This window comes from Gavia stellata, chromosome 22 (assembly GCF_030936135.1).
Source record: "Gavia stellata isolate bGavSte3 chromosome 22, bGavSte3.hap2, whole genome shotgun sequence".
Taxonomy (NCBI): domain Eukaryota; kingdom Metazoa; phylum Chordata; class Aves; order Gaviiformes; family Gaviidae; genus Gavia; species Gavia stellata.
This window is the reverse complement of record NC_082615.1, coordinates 627,178-653,147: the sequence shown is the minus strand read 5'-3', so window position 1 is coordinate 653,147 and position 25,970 is coordinate 627,178. Positions and strand designations below refer to the sequence as shown.

Here is a 25,970-nt window from a genome sequence, read left to right as displayed (position 1 = left end):
AGATCTATGGAGTTGCTGTATTAACATTGAATGTCATCAGATCCTAAGGTATAGAAGGTAGAACTAGAAAATTATAGGGGAGAATGTCAAAGCTAATGAGAACTAAATTATTATTCTGTACAAGGAGAGATAAGATAGATTAGTACTATTTGCTTTGTTATGTGGAGAGGGATTATTAATCTTTTTCTGTAATGGGAAGAACTAGGGATTGACAGGGAAATAAGCACCACTAAAGTAAAGAAAGTATTTTTCAATAAATTAATTTAAACTATAAAACTCATTGTCAGAGAGCTCTTTGGATGTCAAAAAGTAAAATTGGTCCTAAAGTGATTAAATTAAAGGAACAAATATCTAGCAAAGTCTCTTGAACACAGTCATATGTCCTCCTATGAATCTCTAAATTAAAGATTTCCAGAATGTTAGAAAATACATAATGAATGTTATTTTATATTTATATACAGAGATGGAATACAACTTAATGATCAGTTAGTTTGGTTCAAGGTGGCTATTCTCCTGATACATTGTGCTATATTATGTAACAACTGAAAGAAGTGAAGCAGAGTAATATTTAATAATCTGATTAAGAGGAGCAGTGCAGACAACAGTAAAATCCACATCTCATATCCAAGCTCTGTAAGTAGAGAGCTATGTAAAGGGAGAGCTGTCATCAGACTTATGGTGGCCTCAGAAAAGTTTAAGGTATGCACCCAAATGTCACCGTGCTTGCCCAGTGAATGATTATCCTTGCTCCCTTAGCTCAGATTCATGGAGCATCTATGGCCTACAGTTATTAGTAGTTACCCTCATCCCTGTAGTCAGCATTAGTTGAAATTCCCTCCTTAGGAGTCTTCTCATATTATTTATAGGAGATTTATTCACATAGCTAGTGAGAGACCAAAAATTTCTAATTATATCTAGTAACATCACTTTCCAGTTTTCAGTTCGTTCGGTTTGCCAGACAATGCTTTGCCAAAAACAAGGTTTGCCAAAAATGCTTTGCCCAAAGACAGAGGAGGCATCTGCAGCATGTGCTGACCAGACTCTATAAAAGAGTCCTTGATTCTGGGCTCTCCCGTCTCCAGAGAAAACTTCATGGTAAGTGCATGTCTGTGGCTGGCAGAAAGGGACAGCACCCTGCAGTCCGTATGTCCAACTTCAGCCCTGCTGTCCTGGTGTACATATCTATGTCTGCAAGGATTTAATAACTGTAAGATAAAGCATGTTGGTATTTTCACCTTGTGACTTGCCTGTGGAATTCTGTGCAGCAGTAATGAGGGATCTGCCATTTCTGCTTTACAGCACTGATCGTCTTCCAGCCTGCAAGGCATCTTCTCATATCATAAGAGGTAAGAGCCTAATTTATTCACAATTAAGAGACAGACAAAAAGGTGGCAAATTTTTGTAAAACAGAATTCTTCATGGTGAAAAATTTCTGTAAAATTGTGTGGCCAATTGCTATATGCCCATGTATTCCTGGCCACTGCTTGGTTATTGTAAATACAGCATGCTGATGGTTGGGTAGGCTGCTCATGGCAAGCAAGCTTTCCAAAGTGGCTGTGCTTGAAGCCACTAGCCACTGATGTCATGCCAGGAAATGCTTCTTGGGGATTCCTCATGCCTAATTATGGATGAGTGAAGTAAATGATCTGTTCTGGCACAAAGTTCAGATAGAGTCAGCCAACAGAACAGACTATTGCAAAATCTTAAAGGTTTATAAAAAATTATATGTATTATTGTATATGATACTGGCCAAAAATTTATATGAAAATACTTTTCAGATGATACTGCAGGGTTATAATCTGTATGTGGGCCTTGTACTAGGAAACCTGGTAAAAATGCAAAAAACAACTAACCATCTAAACAAACAAACAAAAAAAGGAGAGGTACTGCTCCTATTCCTCTCAAACAAAACAGAGTAAAGTGGTGGAGGGTCTGCATGCTACTAGGAGTTGTTGCAAATGTTAACATTTGGTTGACTTATGTAGGTAACTAAAAGTTGTGACATGACACCTAAGTTGCCTGTTTGTCTAACTTCCTAGAAATTCAGGTGGTTTCTATTACTGGACATGTGGTATTTCCTTGGAAATCCAGTACTGCATTTAGATATCCAGCTTTGATTTGTAAATTCTTGAACTAAGGTTTCTAACTTTGCATACAATTATTTTCACAAACAATTAGCATACAAAGAAAGAATTGGTGATGCAGTATTTTAACTTACTGTATTACCTGTCCTTATATACCATTTGCTCACATACTACTCCCCAGAGTTGTCACTTGCAACAGATTTCTGCTATTGTCAAGGAAATACCAGTGCAGTTGATTTAAGCTGACAGCCTTACTACAATTTAAGCATGAGATCAAATAGGAGTTAACTGTAACTTATACACTGAAGTTCTTGGACAACGGAACACGGAAAAAAAATAGTCTTATTTTGTTCAGATGGAACAGATCTCTAAAATTTCCAATAAGACTTTCTTAAACCATTTAAATTGTTCTATTGTCCACACCTAGGATTATTTCTAATTTAGACCTGGGTATATCTCTCCATTTAAACCCAGAAACAAATTTGCTTTTATCTCTAAGACATCTAAAGAACACAATTCGATAAGCAAAGGGGGCCCAGCTAGTACTATCAGTACAGCTGATAGAAGAGTTAACATTCACAGACCAATTTAACAGTAGGAACGCAGTTGTACACATCTAACCCCCACTTTATAATCAGAATCTGCTAAAAAATGAGGTGAGTGGAATCCAAGCTTCCTTTATCCTGAGGAGGTTTGATTTGCCCCTCTCATGCTTTAGATTATTGCCCTTGCCACAAGGCTGGAAGACATTCTTCAGCACAGGACCTTTCTTTCTGCTGGAGGAGGTGTGCCATTGTGCAACCAAGAAGGCAACATTCATCAGTATGGCAGGAGGACAAGCAAGATGGCAGTTGATCGAAGGGTGTATTTGTTTAGAATCTGCACTTGGATTTTCTGGCCCTAAAACTCCCCTTTGAGTGACACAGAGAGAGAAGGTGCACACCTTATTTCAAAGACTGATGTCGCGATGCTGGGCTGCTTAAACAGTGTGTGATGAGAAGTAAACAACTTCAGTGAACGATTCAGAGCACCAGCAAAAGACATCATGCACTAGTTAGTCCTCAGAACACCTGAACTCACCTACCTCTGTTTTGTGTATAGGCAAGCAAGGCTTTTAATGTGGGCTTTTTGGTTTGTTAAGTCCAGGTAGGTGGTGTGAATATCCTCCTCCTCTGGCATGGTGCCTCACTGTGATGATTCAGTTCTGCTTTGGAACCCATTCCTTAATATTTACTTGCAGAAGGACACAAAGCATTTACAGCATGCTTTTAAAGCTTTGAGCTTACAAAATTGCAAGTGCTTTATTGATGTTGCCTTCAATCACAATAGTCTTGCAGCATTCCTCCACAAATGTTTTCATTTAAACTTTTCTGGGTGAAATCTCCACTTTCCTGGGGCCTATCATTCTAACTGGAAAGAGCAACTTTTTGAGGAGGGGTTGCAGGCCCTAGACACAGAATATGAAAAGAATGTAGAAGTTGCCCTGCTCAGCTGGACAAGGCATAAGTGACTTAGCCATTTTCCCAAGTTATGCAGATGTCCAGAAATATAAAAAGAAATGCTAATCTTTCAGTTGGCACTTTTCAAAACTTGAATCACATTATAGAACACATCAGTGTGTTCTATATGTCAGTGCTAGGAGCTTGATATTTATCATCAACATTAGCAACCCAAACAATGGATGGAATGCATCCTCAGGAACTAGGCAGATGAGATCAAACTGAGGGACTCACGAATATGCTACAGAGCAATGTCACCCTGAAGAAGGCTCCAAAAGTCTTCAGTCTGGAGCTGACAAGAACCTCATGAATTTTAGCAAAGACACTGTGAATTCCTGCATGTAGAAAATAATAGCCCCATACAAGAGGATATGCTGGCTGTTATTTGGCTAGAAAACACCTTTGCAGAAAAGGGTCATGTGTCCTGGTGTGCATGCATCAGCAGTGTGCCTTTGCGGGCATGAAGGCCAACGGCACATTGTCAGGCACTCATAACAGAGTAGCCAGCAGGTAACGGGGAGTGATTCTGCCCCTGCATTTAGCTCCCACATCTGGAGCACTGTGTCCAGTTTGGTGCTCCCTGGTGACAAGAAAGACATTGACGTTCTAGAGTGAGTGCAGTGGAGAGCTTCCAACATAGGTAGGAGCAAATGATGTATGAGGAGATGCTGAAAGGGTGGGGTTTGTCCACTCTGGAGACAAAATTAAAATGTGATTGTCTTATTGTTATCTTCAACAAAAAGTGTGTGGTTATACAGTAAACAGAGCCAGACTCTTTGCGGGTGTGCAGAGTGAAAGGATGAGGGACAACAGACACGTGTTGCAGCAATAGGAACTTTGATCAGGTATTAGGAAAAAAAAAAAAATCACCATCAGGGTGGTCAGACATCAAACAAGGATGCAGAGGGACTGAGAGATCTACATTCTTGAAGAGAATCAAAACTTCATTGGAAAGGGTTCTGGTTAACTTGATTGAATATTTGCCCTGCTTTGCACAGGAAGGTGGACCAAAGAACTGCCTGAGATTCTTCCCAAATCACACATTCTATGACGCTGTTTAAGTTTTTCAATAAACTGCGTGGCAACAAAAAACTTTGACTCATTATGGCAACATATCTGCTTTTCCACAGTGTTCTTTGCTGACAAGCACCTCCATAAAGTGCAGCCATGTCGTCAGACTCTGAGATGGCCATCTTTGGGGAGGCGGCTCCTTACCTCCGAAAGTCAGAAAAGGAGAGAATCGAGGCACAGAACAAGCCTTTTGATGCCAAGACTTCAGTCTTCGTGGTGCATCCTAAGGAATCCTTTGTGAAAGGGACAATCCAGAGCAAAGAATCAGGGAAGGTCACCGTCAAGACTGAAGGTGGAGAGGTGGGTAAAATACAAGTTTTACAAACAGCATTAAATTTCCACTCTGAGACTTTAGCTGACATACATGTACCTTTCTTTCCTCTGACAGACCCTGACGGTGAAGGACGATCAAATTTTCTCCATGAACCCTCCCAAGTATGATAAAATCGAGGACATGGCCATGATGACCCACCTCCACGAACCCGCTGTGCTGTACAACCTCAAAGAGCGTTATGCAGCCTGGATGATCTACGTAAGTACCGGCAGCAGTCTCCCTCTGGGTAGCTAGGAGGAACTGCTCTGCCAGGCTAAGTGGAAGCCAACGTGCTGTCTCCCTTCCTCGCAGACCTACTCGGGTCTCTTCTGCGTCACTGTCAACCCCTACAAGTGGCTGCCGGTGTACAACCCGGAGGTGGTGTTGGCCTACCGAGGCAAGAAGCGCCAGGAGGCCCCTCCACACATCTTCTCCATCTCTGACAATGCCTATCAGTTCATGCTGACTGGTGAGTGGCTCTCAGAGTGATTCCATCAAAAAGGCATTTTAAAAGTAATCACAGAGTTCCTCTGATAAATATGCTGATACTTTCTTAACACATGATTAAAGTTTTATTTCAGTCATAGTATTAATCACTGCTAATTTAAACAGGTTTTTTTCACATCAGTATTTCTAAAAAGGAAGTATATTACCACAGATAGTTAATATGTCAGGAAAAATGATAAGCCAAATGGCCTAGGTGGAGCAAGGAATATAATTATGTCTGTAAAGAAATAGTGAAATTGAACAGGGTATGAGATATATATGTGATGTGAAAATTCTGTCTAACAATGTTTCTTCATCAAAGGGCTAGAGGAAACATCAATATCACAAATGTTCAGATTTGTCTTGTTAAAAGCATGACATGAAAAAATGAAACAGAATTACATATTGCTGCTGGTTTTGCTTCCACCTTTTCATTCTTTTCTTTCTCTGTGCTACTGGGTTCAGAACTATTTACCTATGATCAGAATTCCTTTGTTGTGTGTGCTTACCATCCCTTTCTCTACTTCTGCTCTAAATACAGTCTGTGTAGCAGAAAATTAAAACAACAAAACCAAAACCAATTTATTGTATGCAGGAAAAAAAGACCATGAAGAGTGCTGTAGGGAAGAAACCCTTCAAGGGTTTTCATTTTTCATGGAAAAGATTTTTCATGGAAAAGCATTACTTTGCAAAGAATTTCATTTTTAAAAACTGCTACTAGTAAGCAAAAGAAAAAGCATGCAGGTATTTTTCTTGTCATAAATTACATTTACTGCATTAATTTTCAGTCTTTTTGTGTTCTTCATTCACAAATCCTATTTGTATCTGCCTCTTTCACAGATCGAGAGAACCAGTCTATCCTGATCACGTATGTACACTCCCTACTCGGGACTCTGTGGGGCTGTCCAGTGCTGGGGGACCTCCTGCCTGACCACACGCTCTCTGCTTCTCTCTTTGCATTGACAGTGGAGAATCCGGTGCAGGGAAGACTGTGAACACAAAGCGTGTCATCCAGTACTTTGCAACAATTGCAGCAAGCGGGGATAAGAAGAAAGAGGAGCAGTCAGGCAAAATGCAGGCAAATTAATAGATAGTGGCTGGAATCAATGCTTTTCTCTGTTCCTGACATGATTTTTGGAAAGGATAACCAGGAATAATTATCGTCCTGCAGGGAACGCTCGAGGATCAAATCATCAGCGCCAACCCACTGCTGGAGGCCTTTGGAAATGCCAAGACCGTGAGGAACGACAATTCCTCACGCTTTGTAAGTTTTTGATCAGAGAAGTTGACATTTACAGGTGAACAAGGATGTCAGAACAGAAGCTGTCACTTCTGAAGTGTCATGGTCAGATGATTGTATTCATTGAACTAAAATTTTCCTCATATTTTTGTCAACTAAAAACTATCCAACTAGAATATGTAATTAACAATATAACTTTTAAAGTGTAGTACAGTAAACAAATATTTACAAAGGGGGATCATTTAAATATGTATACATATATATATTAAATAATATTTTTAAAATACATATATACATACATACTCCTGGTAACTGTCATATAGACTGCAGATACAAATTTGTGTAAATTGATATAATGCAGAAGGAAGGGAGGGAGGGAGGAAAAGACAGGCAGACAGGATGGAAATTGCCTGCATCAGACCAGCAAAAATATGAATCTCCATTTTTTTAGACACAGAATTGGGCAGGTCTATTAATCAGACTGTTCAGACCAAGATACAAGTTGTCTGGGAAGGGATAGGAACAAAGATGTCTTCAAGTCTTCCTATCAGAAACCAAACTACTCTATGACATGTCCTTTTCATCATTTTAATGCAAAAAGACCTTCATAAATTTTATTAGATACGCTGTGAATGTCCTTGAGAAATCACAATACCAATCCACAGTCTCAGCCTAAAGTTCCATGTTCTGGGTGTGTTGCCCCTGTCCCACAACTCAGAAAATAACAGCTGCCTTCTGTTTTTCTGCAAGATCCAAAAAACTCATTTAAACATTTATATCACAAAAATCCACCTTCACAGAACTCTATCTAATTAAAAAATGAAGCAACTGTATCTTGGCTTTCTCTGTATCCATCTGTTTGAACTGAGGCATAAATGACCTAATAAAAGGCTTGCTTAGTGGTTTTCTTGTTCCTGTGCATTCAGGGTTATCCACTAAATAATAATAACAACTCGGCTCAGACCTTTATGTTACTATTGCCAGTATAGAGAATTTCCTGATTTTTTTTTTCTTTTTTTAGGAAAAATAAAAATAAAAAAATCAAAGCAACTTCTAGGTTTAAATCCTGTCCTCTGTGGAGAATGAAAGGTTACATACTTACAGTCTTAGTGAAATTTTAAAATGCCTTTTTTTCTTTTCCTTCTAAAGGGCAAATTCATTCGAATCCACTTTGGAGCTACAGGCAAACTGGCTTCTGCTGACATTGAAACTTGTAAGAGACTCTCCTGGCATGATCCCGTTCCTTCTAACCCTCCCCGTTCTTCTCCTAACTCTGTCCTGCTGTGGTCTTGTGCCTGACTCTTTCTACCGTCCTTGCCAGATCTGCTGGAGAAGTCCAGAGTCACTTTCCAGCTCAAGGCAGAAAGAAGCTACCACATATTCTATCAGATCATGTCCAACAAGAAGCCAGAACTAATTGGTAGGAAGTATTATAAATTGTTTGATGTAATCTGAATGTGTTTAACGTTTATCTTCATTCCTATGACCAGATATGTCCTATTCCTCTTTACAGACATGCTCCTCATTACCACCAACCCATATGACTACCAGTTTGTGAGTCAAGGTGAGATCACTGTTGCCAGCATTAATGACCAGGAGGAGCTGATGGCTACAGATGTAAGTGACACAGAGCACATCGGTATGGTGAAAGTTCCATTCAAAGGCCCAGAGGTTTATTTGACTGTTTCTGTTGCCAGAGTGCCATTGACATCCTGGGCTTCACTGCTGATGAGAAGACAGCCATTTACAAGCTGACAGGGGCTGTTATGCACTATGGCAACCTGAAGTTCAAGCAGAAGCAGCGTGAGGAGCAGGCAGAGCCAGATGGCACAGAAGGTATTAGCAAAATCTAGAACTCCCAATAACAGAAACAGTTCGGTAGCTGGCAGTTGGCATTCAGGTATCTTGCTCCAATTTACTTTCATAAAGACATAAATCTCAGCTTCCATAATATTCATGCTTCTAAATTTTCCTTCAGGCTATCACAAGATTGCACTGCTGAAACCTACAGCTATATCGTAGAGGACATCCACTTTCAATGATCACTTCTCCTCTGTCACTGTCTCCCTCTTTCTTTGTGTATAGTTGCTGACAAAGCTGCCTATTTGATGGGTCTGAATTCAGCAGATCTGCTCAAAGCCCTCTGCTACCCCCGAGTCAAGGTTGGGAATGAATATGTGACCAAGGGTCAAACCGTGCAGCAGGTAAAAACCAGATGGTGACTGGGAACCTCTGGCTTGATTTATTCTGTTGTTCTGGGTACTATTTGTCTTCTGCTGCATTCTTCTTTATTTTAGGTGAACAATTCAGTGGGTGCACTGGCAAAGGCTGTCTATGAGAAGATGTTCCTGTGGATGGTTGTTCGCATCAACCAACAGCTGGATACGAAGCAGCCCAGACAGTACTTCATTGGTGTCCTGGACATTGCTGGCTTTGAGATCTTTGATGCAAGTACCACAGAAATCATAGTAAAATCTTGAAAAGGCAATTAGGGCTCAAAAGAAACTGGAGAATTATGGTGGCTTTTTTTGAAAACATTCTATTCACTTGCAATTTCAAATCAAACTTTGTAGTTTTTTGAAAAAAGTTTGGTTTTTATTTTCTGGAAATACTTTCCTTCCTTGTACATGTCACTGCTTTTCCTCCAGGACAATCCATGAGCTTCAATGGATCTTCATGTAATAGCTTCACGTGATACACAAGGAAGAAGCAGCTGCCTTTTACATAATTAGCACAAATGTTGCAGCTTTTCAATAATTTGAGCTTAGTATTAAAAAAATCCACTGACAAATAGCACACAAATACCAAAGATACAATGTCATGGAGTGTAGGAGAGAAAGGTAGACTTAAGTTCCACACAAAATTGTGCCAAGGCTTTGGAAAAAGAGACCAATATACATCCTTTGCTTCTAAAGAGCCAAAGGATGATTCCAGCAGGAAGAATGCATTGGCTGCCTTTAGTGCAGACAGAGAAGTTCTATAGACATTTAGGAAAGGTACCCGAGTCCAAGCCAGAACTGGCAAACACTGACAATGACTAATTTTTTTTTGTAAGGGCAATGGGAAAATTTACATAATGCAAGAGAAAAGAGTGAAGTAAATTGCACCTTGATAGGGACAAGACTACCAAATAATTTGGGAATTTCATTTTAAAATATATTATATATGTAAATATCATTCAGGTAGCAAAGAGAAAAAAAAATCCCAACCTCTTTAAAAATAGTTAATAGGATGTTTTAACATTAAAAAAAATCTTTTTTTTTAACCAGGCATCCCTGCATGGGATTCTGAGTGCACAAGAGAAAGCTATACAGGCAGTTCTTCATCTTAAGAATGAGTAAATCTTGTCTTTGCATTCTGCAGTTCAACAGCCTGGAGCAGCTGTGCATCAACTTCACCAATGAGAAACTGCAACAGTTCTTCAACCACCACATGTTTGTGCTGGAGCAGGAGGAGTACAAGAAGGAAGGGATTGAATGGACATTCATTGACTTTGGGATGGACCTGGCTGCCTGCATTGAGCTCATTGAAAAAGTATGTTGATTACATTTAAGTTTTTATTATTTCTTCTTTGAGAGAGAATTTTAGGATATTTCTTTAGCCTTATTTTTTCTTGTCCTAATGCTTCACAAACCTACCTATTATTATCCATTTCTGTTCTTCGCTATTTTTATTCAAAAAGTACCTTTTTGTTTCAAATATTGTGTGTATTCAGAAAGTAACTTTTAAGGACCTTTGTGATTAGGCTACAAAGTACCTTTATGCTATCCATTAATTACATTGTTATACATTTTTTTAAAATTAACTATAATTTTTCTTTTTTGGCAATAGAATAATTAATGTCATCACACATAATTTGATGACAAGTATTCTCTGTAGATGTGGTTTCTAGTCTACAATGATGAAAGATCTCTTTTCAAAAACTGAGACACAATTTTCAGTATTATGATTATGATTTCAATATTAATACTGTGATTTCTGAAACACAATTTCTAAGTAAAATCATAGGTGTGTATAGAAAAAAGGTATTGGATGAACAGGGGTGAATAAAACCATCACTATGAGCTGACACTGTTTTGCTTAACACCCTCTTGTATAGGAATGAAAAGACAGAGATATCTCATCACAAATAAGATTTCAGGAAGTAGCTGAAAGAACTGTTGATCTTTTGAACAGAGGTCAATTTTATTAAGACACTTTCATCTACACAAATTTACTTTGAGAAAGTATTAATGCAAAAAATAAAAATCTCCTTTTGATTCATCAGTTTCCAAATTATTTACAACACTTTGTGTGATTATTGTGACACTGTAAGTTCTGAAATTCATTAGTTTCAGACACAAATTAATATTTTGTCTAGAATGGCATGTGCAAAACTTAACAAGGATTTGATCCATTTTTGATCCAAAAATTTAATCCATTTCTCAGTTTCCTGTGCCTTACTGCAGTCTCCTTCTGAAGGCAGATCTGTATTTTATCATTGTTATTTTTTGTTGCTTCTCCCAGCCCATGGGCATCTTCTCCATCCTGGAAGAGGAGTGTATGTTCCCCAAGGCAACCGACACCTCTTTCAAGAACAAGCTCTACGACCAGCATCTGGGCAAGTCCAACAACTTCCAGAAGCCCAAGCCTGGCAAAGGCAAGGCTGAGGCCCACTTCTCCCTGGTCCACTATGCTGGCACGGTGGACTACAACATCACTGGCTGGCTTGAGAAGAACAAGGACCCCCTGAATGAAACTGTCATTGGGTTGTATCAGAAATCATCTGTGAAAACACTGGCATTACTTTTTGCCTCTGTTGGTGGAGAGGCAGGTCAGTTGTCATCTCTTTGGTGCAGTGGTTCTGCAAAATTGTGGAATCATGAATGGGCCCCAAAGCCATAAATGTTTCATTGTCTTCACTTTATCAGAGGCTAGTGGTGGTGGTGGCAGCAAGAAAGGTGGCAAGAAGAAGGGTTCTTCTTTCCAGACTGTCTCAGCTCTTTTCCGGGTAAGTAAACACCTTATCTTTTCATCTATGCAAATTAGAATTAAACTGCCCTTTCAACTGGCTCAGCCACAGTAAAAAAATCAAACAAACAACGTTCATTCAGATCCTCATTTAAAACAAAAATCTTATAGAATGAAAAAATACATGGCAAAGTCCTAAACTTACACTTAAACATGCATTTTTTCACAAAACTATGAATTACTCGCCCTTTATCTCTCATTAGGTTGATGGCAAATTTTTTTTTCTTATCCTAAAAGGTGATGTTCAATGTTCAGAATCAGAAGGGTTTGAGATATTGATTGAGGTATTATCAGTTGATAATTTTCAGCCCAGTGCATCTCCATTAATAGGCTTTTTATGCTAAGTTCAATAAACCTAAGAGTTAATTTTTCCATATTTCATATAAACATACACCAAATCATGGTCCCACAGGAGAACCTAAACAAGCTGATGACCAATCTACGGAGCACTCACCCCCATTTTGTCCGTTGCATCATCCCCAATGAAACAAAAACACCTGGTAAGAAGCCCAACCAGAAAGAGAACTTCCTCTGATACATCCACTCCCCTCTGCATGGGAAACTGGTATTCATTTATGCTCTGAACTGCTAGGTGCCATGGAGCATGAACTGGTACTTCACCAGCTGCGGTGTAACGGTGTGCTGGAAGGCATCAGAATTTGCAGGAAAGGTTTCCCCAGCAGAGTTCTCTATGCTGACTTCAAACAGAGGTAAGAGCTATGAAATGAAGATATAAGTCAGGCGTCCTCACTGATTGCTGTTCATCAAACAGCTGAACTGTGCCAGTGTCTCTGAATAGGAAAGCACAATAGAACTACACGAGCCAATGATGAAAAGATTGGAAAATGCAAATTGGGATGTGGCTACAACACCTTCTCAGACAAAAATTACAAACTCAGATAGAGTGTTTTGGCCATTGCATCAGCTGCAAGTTTCAGGGGAAGATGCTTTCTTCCTATCCACATGTTGGCAATGTTCCTCTCTAGCAATTTTCTACAGCATAGTTTAAGTGAAAAAGGTATCAGACTGAAACGGAGGGAGATCAGCGTCCCCTTTTCATCTATGACTGATCACCTAAAGACCAGAAAAGTTTTCTGAATTTTGTTATCAGATCAGGACTTCATTATACCTATCTCTAAACAAAGGATGGAATTCCAACTTCCTCAGCCTCATTCTGCTGCAGACTGCTGTTATTTTCAATAAACAGTATAATCTGATGACTTGAGATTGCCTTCATTCATATTTCCTCTCATTCCACAGATACAAGGTGCTTAATGCCAGCGCTATCCCAGAGGGACAGTTCATTGATAGCAAGAAGGCTTCTGAGAAGCTTCTGGGGTCAATCGATGTGGACCACACCCAGTACAAATTTGGCCACACCAAGGTACCAGCCCTCCTTGACTCACGCACTGTGTGCCTGTGCTTTGCTCTGCCTGACAGTAATGTGCTGCAACGTTCCCTTTCTCAAGGTGTTCTTCAAAGCTGGGCTGCTAGGTCTCCTGGAGGAGATGAGGGATGAGAAGCTGGCACAGCTCATCACTCGCACACAGGCCAGGTGCAGGGGCTTCCTGATGAGAGTGGAGTACCAGAGAATGGTGGAGAGGAGGTAGACATTCCTCATCTTCAGTTAAGGTCACTGGACTTGGGGGAAAGTGTCAGCACTTGTCGTACTGAAAATATTCGATGTACTTTTTAATTATGCTTCAGGGAGTCCATCTTCTGCATCCAGTACAATGTTCGTGCATTCATGAATGTCAAGCACTGGCCCTGGATGAAGCTGTTCTTCAAGATCAAGCCCTTGCTGAAGAGTGCAGAATCTGAGAAGGAGATGGCCAACATGAAGGAGGAGTTTGAGAAAACCAAGGAAGAGCTTGCAAAGTCTGAGGCAAAGAGGAAGGAGCTGGAGGAAAAAATGGTTTCTTTGCTGCAGGAGAAAAATGACCTGCAGCTCCAAGTGCAGGCTGTGAGTATCGCCATTTATTTCCCACTTGGAAAAGGAGTCTACATTCAGATTGCTCTTTCAGAAGTAAAAGGTCAGACTACAGATGACCAGATGTCAGATATTTGTTGAATTACACATCATATTGACTGTGGAGATGAAGAAACTAGTGTCTCACAGTAGCATGGTGAGCTCTCTGACAGCCAGTACTAAGAGGCAGGGAGCTCCAAGTGGGAGTCAGTGCTCTTGCTTTCTGAGGAAGAAGCCATCTGTGGTTAGCCAATATGAAATACTCAGGGCAGGGTTGTACATGAACCTCCAACACCTTTTGAGCAGGTGAGTCCTGCAGGCAGTAGATCTGTCTCATCAGGATTAATTCATTTTGGACAGTAAATGCAACCTAGAGTTCAAAATGATGCTTGTAAATTCAGCCACTTAACTTCTAATGGATAATTGTTCATTCAGAAAGTAGGAAATATGGCTTGAAATTTCTCCTCAGTATAAAATGAAATTAATCCAGAGCTCCTGATTCGTAACAAAAGTGTCATCTTCCAGGGTTGTTCTATGGTGTTTTACTATGTTCAAGAGTGCTCAATATTCCCTGGGAAGATGAAAAGGAACAGATAGATGCACCGTGATACAGGCAGATGTTGAACGTCCCTAGTGAAATGGCTGTCTGAGTCCTGCCCATCCTGCTGTATTCCATAACCCTTGAATGCAAAACGTATATAGCAAAGTTGGAGAGCGTATGTATGTATAATAATATTAAACCACCATCTCTGGGTAGGCACATCATACCTCTGTATTATTTAGACATAATTTAGTACAACGCAGAATAATAAAGCAGATGAGTAATCAAGCAAAATATTTCATTTCTGAGTGCTGGATGCAGCCTGGATGCCATCATATTGCATGTCGTAGATTTGTTATTACCAATATCCAATGAAACTTATAGGCACATCAAATTTAGAAAAATAAATTCTTACGTAAAAATATATTCCAACAGTATTTTATATTCAAAGCACATCTTACATAGCAAGTCTAAATTACTCGTTAAATTATTGAAAGCACTGAAATACATTACTCATGTTTCACCTAGTTACATAGTGATTGGAGTCTTCAGTTAGAAAATGGGAAACCTAGGATTTTTTCCTCAGCCTAAAAGAGAAAAATAGACACAGATTTTGATCTTCTTACTTATAAAGGTGTCTGTCAGTTAAACTCATTTAGGACAAAGCTATTCAAATGAAATACCAAAGACAGCCTTCTGTAGAAAGCCACCTAAAATCAGTGTTGAAAACTCCAGACAGACAGGCTAGAAATATGACATGTATGCACATTTTTTAAAATGCAACACTTCTATAGTATGTGCAGTAATTTTAATGAATGTAGAAGAGTGATGCTCTTTTTTATCTAACAGTTTTTCTCTTGAGAATAATAAATCCTTGAAATCCACACATAACACTGAGTTCAGCACCAATTACAAAAGGGAAGCCACTGATTACTGTGTATGAAACAAAAAGCCTGCAGGTCCATTCCACTGAAAAATTAGTAACAGAAATGGTCACTTTTTTGCAATGACTGCAAATGCATGAGGTATTCTCACAACTACAAATTCTGAGATATCTTTTTTATAGAGAAAAAAAAATAGAAGTCATTGCAAAATTGCATAACTGTTTCCCAGACAGAAAAATAGACAACATTGTTTAGCTGTTTGAGTAGAAGGGCTGTTTCAGGCATGGCTGTTAAATATTTCAGTTTTGTAAGATAAAAGATAAAGCAGAGAAACATCCTAATAATATAAACAAAGAAAATCTCTGTCTCCCCACCAGGAAGCAGACAGCTTGGCTGATGCAGAGGAAAGATGTGACCAGCTCATCAAAACCAAAATCCAGTTGGAAGCCAAAATTAAGGAGGTGACTGAAAGGGCCGAGGATGAGGAGGAAATTAATGCTGAACTGACAGCCAAGAAGAGAAAACTGGAGGATGAATGTTCAGAGCTGAAGAAAGATATTGATGACCTTGAGTTAACACTGGCCAAGGTCGAGAAGGAAAAACATGCCACCGAAAACAAGGTATGAAGCAGAAGCTGTCACTCTCACTCCAGAAAAGAGCACTGTGCTCTTACAGGACTTCTGTATCTACTTCCTTTATTTACACTTGCTCCCTTCTTCTCAAAGGTGAAAAACCTCACAGAGGAGATGGCAGCCTTGGACGAGACCATTGCCAAGCTGACAAAAGAGAAGAAAGCCCTCCAAGAGGCCCATCAGCAGACACTGGACGACCTGCAGGCAGAAGAGGACAAAGTCAATACTCTGACCAAAGCTAAGACCAAGCTGGAGCAGCAAGTGGACGATGTAAGCACACAGGCATACAGCAAAAACAGGGCAGGCACGGAGTTAGACCTGGTTGGCAGAGCACTGATGGTCTTGTTCTTTTTAGCTGGAAGGTTCCCTGGAGCAAGAGAAGAAACTGCGCATGGACCTTGAGAGAGCTAAGAGGAAACTCGAAGGAGACCTAAAGCTGGCCCATGACAGCATAATGGATTTGGAAAATGATAAGCAGCAGCTGGATGAGAAACTGAAGAAGTAAGTGTGGCTGTGGGGCAGCTGTGTGCTGGGCTGGTGCACTTGTCTTTTTTCTTTGAGCCCTAACCCGGTTTGCTTTGCCCAAAGGAAAGACTTTGAAATCAGCCAGATCCAGAGCAAAATCGAGGATGAGCAAGCCCTGGGCATGCAATCACAGAAGAAGATCAAGGAGCTGCAGGCAAGTCTCTGCTCCTTCCCCTCTCTCACCCAGACACAGGCCAGGTAGGAGGAGGGCAGAGGTGTGAAGGGTCCCTAATGTTCCCCAGGCTCGTATTGAGGAACTGGAGGAGGAAATTGAGGCAGAGCGAACCTCTCGGGCAAAAGCAGAGAAGCATCGGGCTGACCTCTCCAGGGAGCTAGAGGAGATCAGCGAGCGCCTGGAAGAAGCAGGAGGGGCTACTGCAGCTCAGATCGATATGAACAAGAAGCGTGAGGCAGAGTTTCAGAAGATGCGCCGTGACCTCGAAGAGGCCACGCTGCAGCATGAAGCCACGGCTGCTGCCCTGCGGAAGAAGCACGCAGACAGCACAGCTGAGCTTGGGGAGCAGATTGACAACCTGCAACGAGTGAAGCAGAAGCTGGAGAAGGAGAAGAGTGAGCTGAAGATGGAGATTGACGACTTGGCCAGTAACATGGACTCTGTCTCCAAAGCCAAGGTACACAAATACCTTATAGGTATTTCTGCCCCAGTGGAATTCTATACAATGCAATTTCTTGCACCTGATATTATGAAGAGGGTGGATGGTTAACCCTTCCCCTTCCGTATGTTGACACACAGGCAAATCTGGAGAAGATGTGTCGCACACTGGAAGATCAGCTAAGCGAGATTAAGACAAAAGAAGAAGAGCATCAGCGCATGATCAATGACCTCAATGCTCAAAGAGCTCGTCTGCAGACAGAATCAGGTGAGACATACACATCTCTGATGTGCAAATGAATAATGACAGAGAGTTATTGCAGAAATGACCCTTCTGGGCACATGGTCCATCCAACATGCTTTGTCTCCCCTGTAATGAGAAATGCATGAAATGGGATCATGAGCTTCTGCAACATCTGCTAACTACCTGGTTTTATAGCCCCAAATGTCCTCAATCCTGTCATCAATGGCAACAAAAGGCTTGTGTGTCTGCAAACTTTCCTAGGTGAATATTCACGCCAGGTGGAGGAGAAAGATGCTCTGATTTCTCAGCTGTCAAGAGGCAAGCAGGCATTCACCCAACAGATTGAGGAACTCAAGAGGCACTTAGAGGAAGAGATCAAGGTGAGAAGGTTTTCCATATTCTGTCTTACTCATTAGATTCCACCTCTCTAATAGCAGCTTCAGACACTTATGAAACTACAGAACTATCACGATGAGACAGGAAATCAACCACTTAGGTAATTCAGTGCAAGTTTTCTCATGTTATCTATTCCCCAGAGTTTACTTATTATTTCTTTTGTCATTTCCAGCTTCTTTCCCCGTTCAACGTATTGTCATTTTGCATAGAAGAATAATCCCGTGTCCAATAACATTTAAGTCAGGAGATTTCCCAGGATATTTCCATTCATTGTACCAATACACTTGTTGCTACAGGCCAAGAGTGCCCTGGCCCATGCCTTGCAGTCATCACGCCACGACTGTGACTTGCTCCGGGAACAATATGAGGAGGAGCAGGAAGCCAAGGGGGAGCTGCAGCGTGCCCTGTCCAAGGCCAACAGCGAAGTGGCCCAGTGGAGAACGAAATATGAGACGGACGCTATTCAGCGCACGGAGGAGCTGGAGGAGGCCAAGTACGTGAGGAATGTGGGGAAGGCTGGCAGAGACAAAGCATGGAAATTTGAGGAGACCACTGTGATATTGTCAGGAAGAAGCCAGTGTTCTGCTTCAGGGTGGGGTGTCCGGAGGATAGTAAATACATCTTGTAATGCATGTGGGTTGGAAAAAAAAAACAGGCAAACCTGTGTAGAGGTTGAGGTAGGAGAGGTAGGAGAATGGCAGACAGAAGCCATGTAGTATATAGATGAATAGAAGAGGAAAGTGGACCACAAACTCTGAAATGGCTAAGTATGCTGTTAAGAAATGCACCAAAGTACAAATTACTCCTTGCTTGCTAACTGTGAGCTGTGCTTATCTGGTCCCAGGAAGAAGCTGGCACAGCGCCTGCAGGATGCAGAGGAACATGTTGAAGCTGTGAATGCCAAATGTGCCTCCCTGGAAAAGACAAAGCAGAGGCTGCAGAATGAAGTGGAGGACCTGATGATTGACGTGGAGCGATCGAATGCTGCCTGTGCAGCTCTGGATAAGAAGCAGAAGAACTTTGACAAGGTCTTTTGGGCTCCCGGCCTGGGGCTCCTGGGCAGAGCATCCCCTCCTGATTGCCACATCCATACTCACGCCCCGTTTCTCTTCAGATCCTGGCAGAGTGGAAGCAGAAGTATGAGGAAACGCAGGCTGAGCTGGAAGCCTCCCAGAAGGAGTCTCGCTCTCTCAGCACGGAGCTGTTTAAGATGAAGAATGCCTATGAGGAGTCCTTGGATCACCTGGAAACGCTGAAGCGTGAGAACAAGAACTTGCAGCGTAAGTCCCTGGCCCTCTGCTCCTGGCAGGGATTTCTCACAAGCTTCTCTATCTGCCACACTAAACAAGTCTGGGCCCGCAGTGATAAGAAGATGCCTGTCACCTTGGTTCACCAGGGCCCTTCTCTCAGGCTCTGCGCCTGACCATGCCACTTTTCACCCTTCCTTGCAGAGGAGATTGCTGACCTGACGGAGCAGATTGCCGAGGGAGGAAAGGCGATTCATGAGCTGGAGAAAGTCAAGAAGCAGATTGAGCAGGAGAAATCTGAAATCCAGGCTGCTCTGGAGGAAGCTGAGGTACATGCCCATAATCAGTTGTGTCTGCACTAAAAATAGGAGCAATGGGGAAATATGGCTAAAAGCTGCTTGGTCCCCCTCTGTTCTAGCTGGGGAGTGCAGCCAGCTGCGACTTCCTGAAACATTCTGTCATTACCTAGAAAGCAAGCACTAGCTTTATCGATGTTACAAATGTTTGTGTCCACTTGTCCAGGCCTCCCTTGAACATGAAGAGGGGAAGATCCTGCGCCTCCAGCTTGAGCTCAACCAGGTGAAGTCTGAGATTGACAGGAAGATAGCAGAGAAAGACGAGGAGATCGACCAGCTGAAGAGAAACCACCTCAGAATTGTGGAGTCCATGCAGAGCACCCTGGACGCTGAGATCAGGAGCCGGAATGAAGCCCTGCGGCTGAAGAAGAAGATGGAGGGAGACCTGAATGAAATGGAGATCCAGCTGAGCCATGCCAACCGCGTGGCTGCGGAGGCACAGAAGAACCTGAGAAACACACAGGCAGTGCTCAAGGTATGTTAAGCTAAGGACGTGCACATAGGTGTCTAGCTTGTCTGAGATCACAGAATCATTTCATCATAGAATGGTTTGGGCTGAAAGGGGCCTTCAAAGATCATCTAGTCCAGCCCCTCTGCCGTGGGCAAGGACACCTTTTACTAGATCAGACTGCTCAAAACAATGTCCAACCTGACCTTGAACACTTTCAATGATGGGGCATCCACAATGTCCTGTCACTGGATACCAGGGAGAAGAGATCAGCACCTCCCTCTTCACTTCCCCTCCTCATGAAGCTGTAGAGACCAATGAGATCACCCCTCAGCGTCCTTCTCTCCAAACTAGACAAATCCCGTGTCCTCAGCCACTCCTCAGAGGACATGCCTTCCAGCCCTTTCACCAGCTTTGTTGCCCTCCTCTAGATGCATTCAAGTACCTTAACATCCTTTTTAAACTGTGGGGTCCAGAACTGCACACAATACTCAAGGTGGGGCCACACCAAAGCTTAATACAACAGGAATTCAGCTCCAGCTGTGCCTTAGCCTTCCTGATCCTATCCCTACACATCTGGGCAGCATCCCTGTATTCTTCCCAGGATATGTGCCTTTGGTTTTGCTGCCTATGCATTTCCTTCTTACCCTTTAGTTTGACCAGGAGGTCCTTATCACAGCCATGCTGTTCTCCTGCCTTCCTTGCCTGATTGCTTGCTCATGGGAATTGAGAGCTCTTGCACTCTGAGAAAAATGTTCCTTAAAGAATCAGAATCACAGAATCACTAAGGTTGGAAAAGACCTGTAAGATCATCAAGTCCAACCATCAACCCAACACCACCATGCCAACTCTTTTCTATTCCTTTTTCCCTGAGGGCAGTTTCCTGGGGGGTCCCACCCAGTAATTCAATAAACAACTGAAAGTCCACTCTCCTAAAATTCAGGGTCTTGACCTTACTCTTTATGTGGCCCATTTTCCTCAAGATTGTGAATACCACCGGGGCATGATCACTGCAGCCCAGGCTGCCACCAATCTTGACATGTCTAATTAGTTCATCGGTGTTGGTAAGCAACATGTCCAGTAACGCTTCTCCTCCGGTTGGGCTGCCTATCCCCTCAATGAAGATATTATCCTTGATTCACTCCAGGAGTCTCCTGGACTGCTTACAGCTTGCTGTGCTGCTTTTCCAGCAGATGTCAGGGTGATTGAAGTCCCCCGGCAGGATCAGAGCCTGCGAGTGTCATGCTTCCCATAGCTGAAGTAGTAACACCTCGTCAACAGGCTCCCCTTGGTCAGGTGGCCTCTAATAAACACCAGCCACGAGGTCTCCTTTGTTGGCTTGGCCTCTAATTTTTACTCGTTAGCTCTCGACGTGGCTCAGCACTGTTTTTCAAAGACAGCTCTGTGCACTCAATCCCTTTTTTACATAGAGGGCAACCTGCCCACCTCTCCTTCCTTGCCTGTCCCTTCTGAACAGTTTATAGCCACTGATTGCAGCACTCCAGTCATGTGATTCCTCCCACCAAGTTTCACTGACAGCGATTCAATCATAGCTTTTTAGCTGCACAGTGGCTTCCAACTCCTCCTGTTCATTACCCATGCTACCTGCATCGGTATAGAGACACTTCAGTTGGGCTATTGACCATATCACGTTTCAGAGGAACAAACCCTAAATCCTTTGGAGCATTTGACAGATGTTTCCCTGTTGCTTCCTAGTACATCAGCAGCCCCTGGCTCTTCTCTGTTACTCAAAACTCCATTCCCTTCCCCCGCTGAGTCTAGTTTAAACTCTGGCCAGCTTGTTGGCAAAGACCCTCTTGCCTGACTTGGTCAGGTGAATCCCAGCAGCTCCCAACAGACTGAGCTTCTCAAAGGTAGGTCCATGATCATAGAAGCCAAAAGCTTGAACATGGCACCAGCTAGACAGCCAGGCATTCACCTGTTCAATTTTTCTCCTCCTTCCTGAATGTCTTCCTCTGACTGGGAGGGTGGAGAAGAACACTACCTGGGTTCCAGATCCTTTTACCATTGCTCTTCTGATGGTTATAAGTTGACTTGTTGCAATATCATTAAAGCCTACATGGAATAGTAGGAGTGAATGATAATCTGAAGGGTTCACCAGGCTTGGTAGCCTCTCAGTGGCATCACAAATGCGAGCTCCTTGTAGGCAGCAAGCTTCTCTAGAGAAATTTTCTGGATGGTAAACGGGTGTTTTGGTGCCTCTCAGTGACGAATCTCCAGTTCCTAACACCTTATGTTCTTCTCTGGTGGCACTGCTTCTAATGGGAGTGGGTGGTTGGATCAACTTTACACAGCTGACTTTTCCTGGATCCTGTCAGTTACTCATGCGCTCTTCATTTTTCAACCCCAGAACATCGTGTCTGTTATGTAGGGGCACTTCAGCGGATGGGCGAAGGTTCGTTCTTCTGCCCCAAGCAGGGACAAAGGTCCCAGTTTCCTTCATCTTCTAAGTTACTTGTGCCAGTCAGCTGGAGTTTGAATTCAGGCTTACCTTCCCCTTGCACAGCCTTAAATTTAGGTGGGGCTGTCACTCAGCCTGGGGCAGTGCGCAATACCATGTATCGCTCTCCTGCTCGCATTCTTAGATACTGTGCGTATGCTGCCATAATAATTCTGCATATCAATATATATTATATCTGTAAGTATACGTATATATTATACTGACATAATACTTACTAGACTGGTGGTAATTGCCATTGTGCAACAGTGCTGTGCTGCCTTATAATTTCTCTTTCCTCTCTTAAAGGATACCCAGATACACTTGGACGATGCTCTCAGGACACAGGAGGACCTGAAGGAGCAGGTGGCCATGGTGGAGCGCAGAGCCAACCTCTTGCAGGCTGAAATTGAGGAGCTACGGGCAGCCCTGGAGCAGACAGAACGGTCAAGGAAAGTGGCTGAGCAGGAACTGATGGATGCAAGTGAGAGAGTTCAGCTCCTCCACACTCAGGTTAGTGTCATGAGATTCAAAATCTCAAGAGCCTTTTTTGTTTTCCCAGATTTTTCATCTGGGTAAATTCTTAAATCATCTCTTGTAATAAAAAGCTTAACCTGAAGCAGAGTTATTGCCCTTCTACAAAGAACTGGATTATAGCTAAATGAGTCGGATTGCACTAACAGGAGTCAGAAGTGCTCCTCAAAATTTTAAGAACTCTCCGCTGTCTAGTAGTGTATGACCTGACAAATGCATCATTTGAAGGAGGATGCTAAAATTAGATACATAGACGATAACTTTAAATTTAAACAGTAGATTTCTAAAATAACTGTTCTGGTTTGGAACTATCTGGACAGTATTTTTTGTTGCTCAACAGAACACCAGCTTGATCAACACCAAGAAGAAGCTGGAAACAGACATTGCCCAAATTCAGGGTGAAATGGAGGATATGATCCAGGAAGCCCGCAATGCTGAAGAGAAGGCCAAGAAGGCCATCACAGATGTGAGTTGGGCGCTCCTTTCACTGCTGGTGGTGGATGTATTCTCTCCCAGACTGTCTCCAGCCCCAAAATGCCTTTCACCCTTTGCTCTCCTCAGGCAGCCATGATGGCAGAAGAGCTGAAGAAGGAGCAGGACACCAGCGCCCACCTGGAGAGGATGAAGAAGAACCTGGACCAGACGGTGAAGGACCTGCAGCACCGTCTCGATGAGGCTGAGCAGTTGGCGCTGAAGGGAGGCAAGAAGCAAATCCAGAAGCTGGAGGCCAGAGTGCGTAGGGCTGGTATTTGTGCATGAGTGAGCACGCCCCTTGGAGAGAGAGCAGGGAAGCTCCAAAGATGGGCTTCTCTTTGCAGGTGCGGGAGCTGGAAGGGGAGGTTGATGCTGAGCAGAAGCGCAGCGCTGAAGCCGTGAAGGGTGTGCGCAAGTACGAGAGGAGGGTGAAGGAGCTGACCTACCAGGTAAGGCAGGAGGCCTCCTTGGGCTGACACACCCTCATCCCAGGAAACCAAAGCTTTTCACATGAGCTCCAAGGGGAAATGTTATTTTGTGTTGTGGGGAAACCAGTAATTCCTTCTCTTTCCTCTTTGCCAATCATTCTAGTCTGAGGAAGACCGGAAGAACATTCTGAGGTTGCAGGATCTGGTGGACAAGCTGCAAACGAAGGTGAAGTCCTACAAGAGACAAGCTGAGGAGGCTGTAAGTATTGCTTGGAGAAGGGGCCAGCGTTGCTTTCGGTGGGTGTCCCACAGGTGCTGAGGAGATGAATATCAGAAATTTGGAAGACGCCAGTAATCAGTAATCCAGGGGTTTAGGGTGTCTTTGTCATCCAGATGAACCCCCCCTGATACCTGAGCACCAAACAAGTGGGAGAATAAGTACGCAAATGACAAGACCAAGTGACAAAATAGCTCCTGAAGTGTGACATAGTACTGGTGAAGCTTGTCACAGTGGGGTCCTGAATAAGGGAGGATGAGGAGGTCTGTGTGAGGCTTATGTGTAAGCAGCGGTGGGTGGGGGATGGAAGTTTGTGCCTTCCCTCAGGGAAGAGTTGCAGCCCCTCAAGGCCGAGGCGCAGGAGGAGTGAAACCCCTGCCCTGGGCTCCTCACCACGGACTCCCTCTCCCCACGCAGGAGGAGCTGTCCAATGTCAACCTCTCCAAGTTCCGCAAGATCCAGCACGAGCTGGAGGAAGCCGAGGAGCGGGCTGACATTGCAGAGTCGCAGGTCAACAAGCTCCGAGTGAAGAGCCGGGAGTTTCACAGCAAGAAGATAGGAGAGGAAGAGTGAACTTGTCATGAGGCAGCAAAGCAACCTGAGGGTGGCACAAAATGTGAACTCCTCTGTCGCTTTCTTCTGTAATTAGTCTTTGTAACCATGTCAATGTCTAGAGAATAAAGACTGTAGATTCCTTTGCATACACAGCAGAAGCAATGCTTTTAGTTGTTACAATTCAGTTCTGAAGTTGCATAAGTTTGGGGCATTTTCAGATGAAACATTTTATTTCACTGTAACCCTTGGATAGTAGATCTTTAATTATCCCACCTCCACTGTGTCCTATTACGTTACTGGGTAGGGAATAACTCTAATTTAATTCCCGTGCTTGTAAGAGGAGAGGATCAGGACAAAGGCAGGATGAGTACCATGTCTGTCCTGGCACAGCAAAAATATTTCTGCCTTGGGGAGTCCCCTTTCTAAATGGGTGCAGTACACGGAGGCTGTCCTTGCTGGTCCCATTCTCACTTTGGCAAGCTGGATTTAGAGGCGAGTTGCCCCATGTAAAAGCATCTGGAGCCCCAAAGGCATCTGGATGGCTCTGAGTCCTCATGGAAGAACTTAGGCAAGGGCTGAGGTGCTGCCTCTTTTGAACAAGGCAGGCGAAGGCCACAAACTCTGGAGAGTGGCTTTTTATTGAGCAAAATTAAAGATCAGGCAGAGCTTTTTTTTATGGAAGAAGCTATTAATAATCAGTTCTAAAGTAAAACAAATAATGTATTTGGGTAAGAAGACATTGCAGTTCCTTACTTTCTCTCTTAGACAGAATAGCCAATATTAAGGCAGAATGTTCCTGTTGTAAATGAAACGGAGATTGATGAACAGATTGGTAGAAGTAAGTGTGAACAAGAGGACTCGCTGTGGGATCAGCCTCTACCAGTGTAACATGTAGAGCCACTAGAACAAGCTAGGAACTGCTCCAGTGCTGTATAGTGTTTTCCGGTACTGAAATACTGATATTAAGACTATAATAAGCTTTGGTGCCAAGGAATAATGCGGAGTTTCGTGTAAATACAAAAAGCTAAAGGAACTAGTTTTGATCATGTAAGATAAGACTTCAAGTGGGAATAATTCTGGGAACACTGTAATACTTTAAAGAAATCACAACACCTAGCACTTTAGAGAGGTAAAAACCACAGACGCTAATGCCAAACTCTGCCCTACCTGTCTGACTCTTGCAGCAATGGATGAGTTGGAATGTAGATACTAACTGCATCCTGGCTGGACAGAGAAGAAACAAGTCACCCACACAATGTGTGCTGGTCTGACATTCTAAACACATGACAGCCTGTTTCCCGCAAGGCAAGAAGCAGTACTTAAAATATGGAGCAGCCGTTCTGGCAGCACTGGACCCTGGTGCATCGCGTAGCTGCTAAGGGCAGATTCTACAAGCAGGTGTCAGGAATGGTAAAGGACACTTGGCTCTCTTTCGCTACAGCAACACTTGTGGGTCCCTCGAGGTTCCTGGTTAGCTCCACACCCCTGCGATTCCAGGGAGTACTTCAAGAAGCTGTGAAGTTGCTGGGGAAGGGAGCTGGAGTTGTTGGAGGGGAGGTGGGGAGGAGACAGCACGAAGCAAGCCTTTTGCACTGACCACAGCGGTCAGTGTGTTTGCAGCAACAGCATTCAGGATTAGGAGGTCCTCCTTCTCCCAAGCACACTGAGGTTTACACCCAAGGAATC

The 25,970-nt window shown here is 43.0% G+C and overlaps 1 protein-coding gene across 9 annotated transcripts; it reads left to right on the top strand.

The window, feature by feature from the left end:
* Positions 1-4,750: 4,750 nt before the first annotated feature.
* Positions 4,751-24,302, top strand: LOC104252270 (myosin heavy chain, skeletal muscle, adult-like). 9 transcript variants are annotated; one of them, XM_059827997.1, is made up of 38 exons: positions 4,751-4,954; positions 5,043-5,186; positions 5,280-5,436; positions 6,294-6,321; positions 6,420-6,531; positions 6,625-6,717; positions 7,843-7,906; positions 8,015-8,113; positions 8,207-8,310; positions 8,391-8,529; positions 8,779-8,897; positions 8,991-9,140; positions 10,057-10,227; positions 11,200-11,490; positions 11,606-11,683; positions 12,116-12,203; positions 12,296-12,413; positions 12,964-13,087; positions 13,173-13,309; positions 13,411-13,666; positions 15,475-15,717; positions 15,823-15,999; positions 16,085-16,230; positions 16,318-16,408; positions 16,497-16,886; positions 17,009-17,135; positions 17,373-17,491; positions 17,804-18,000; positions 18,352-18,535; positions 18,622-18,787; positions 18,959-19,083; positions 19,277-19,585; positions 22,326-22,529; positions 22,891-23,016; positions 23,112-23,282; positions 23,369-23,473; positions 23,616-23,711; positions 24,147-24,302. In XM_059827997.1, exons 1-38 carry the CDS (start codon positions 4,751-4,753, stop codon positions 24,300-24,302), a joined length of 5,808 nt encoding a protein of 1,935 aa, XP_059683980.1. The 9 variants fall into 9 exon arrangements, with proteins under 9 accessions (XP_059683980.1, XP_059683978.1, XP_059683977.1 ...); XM_059827995.1 differs by having other exon boundaries at positions 11,200-11,494; positions 11,604-11,683; XM_059827994.1 differs by having other exon boundaries at positions 11,200-11,502.
* The last annotated feature ends 1,668 nt before the right edge of the window (positions 24,303-25,970 follow it).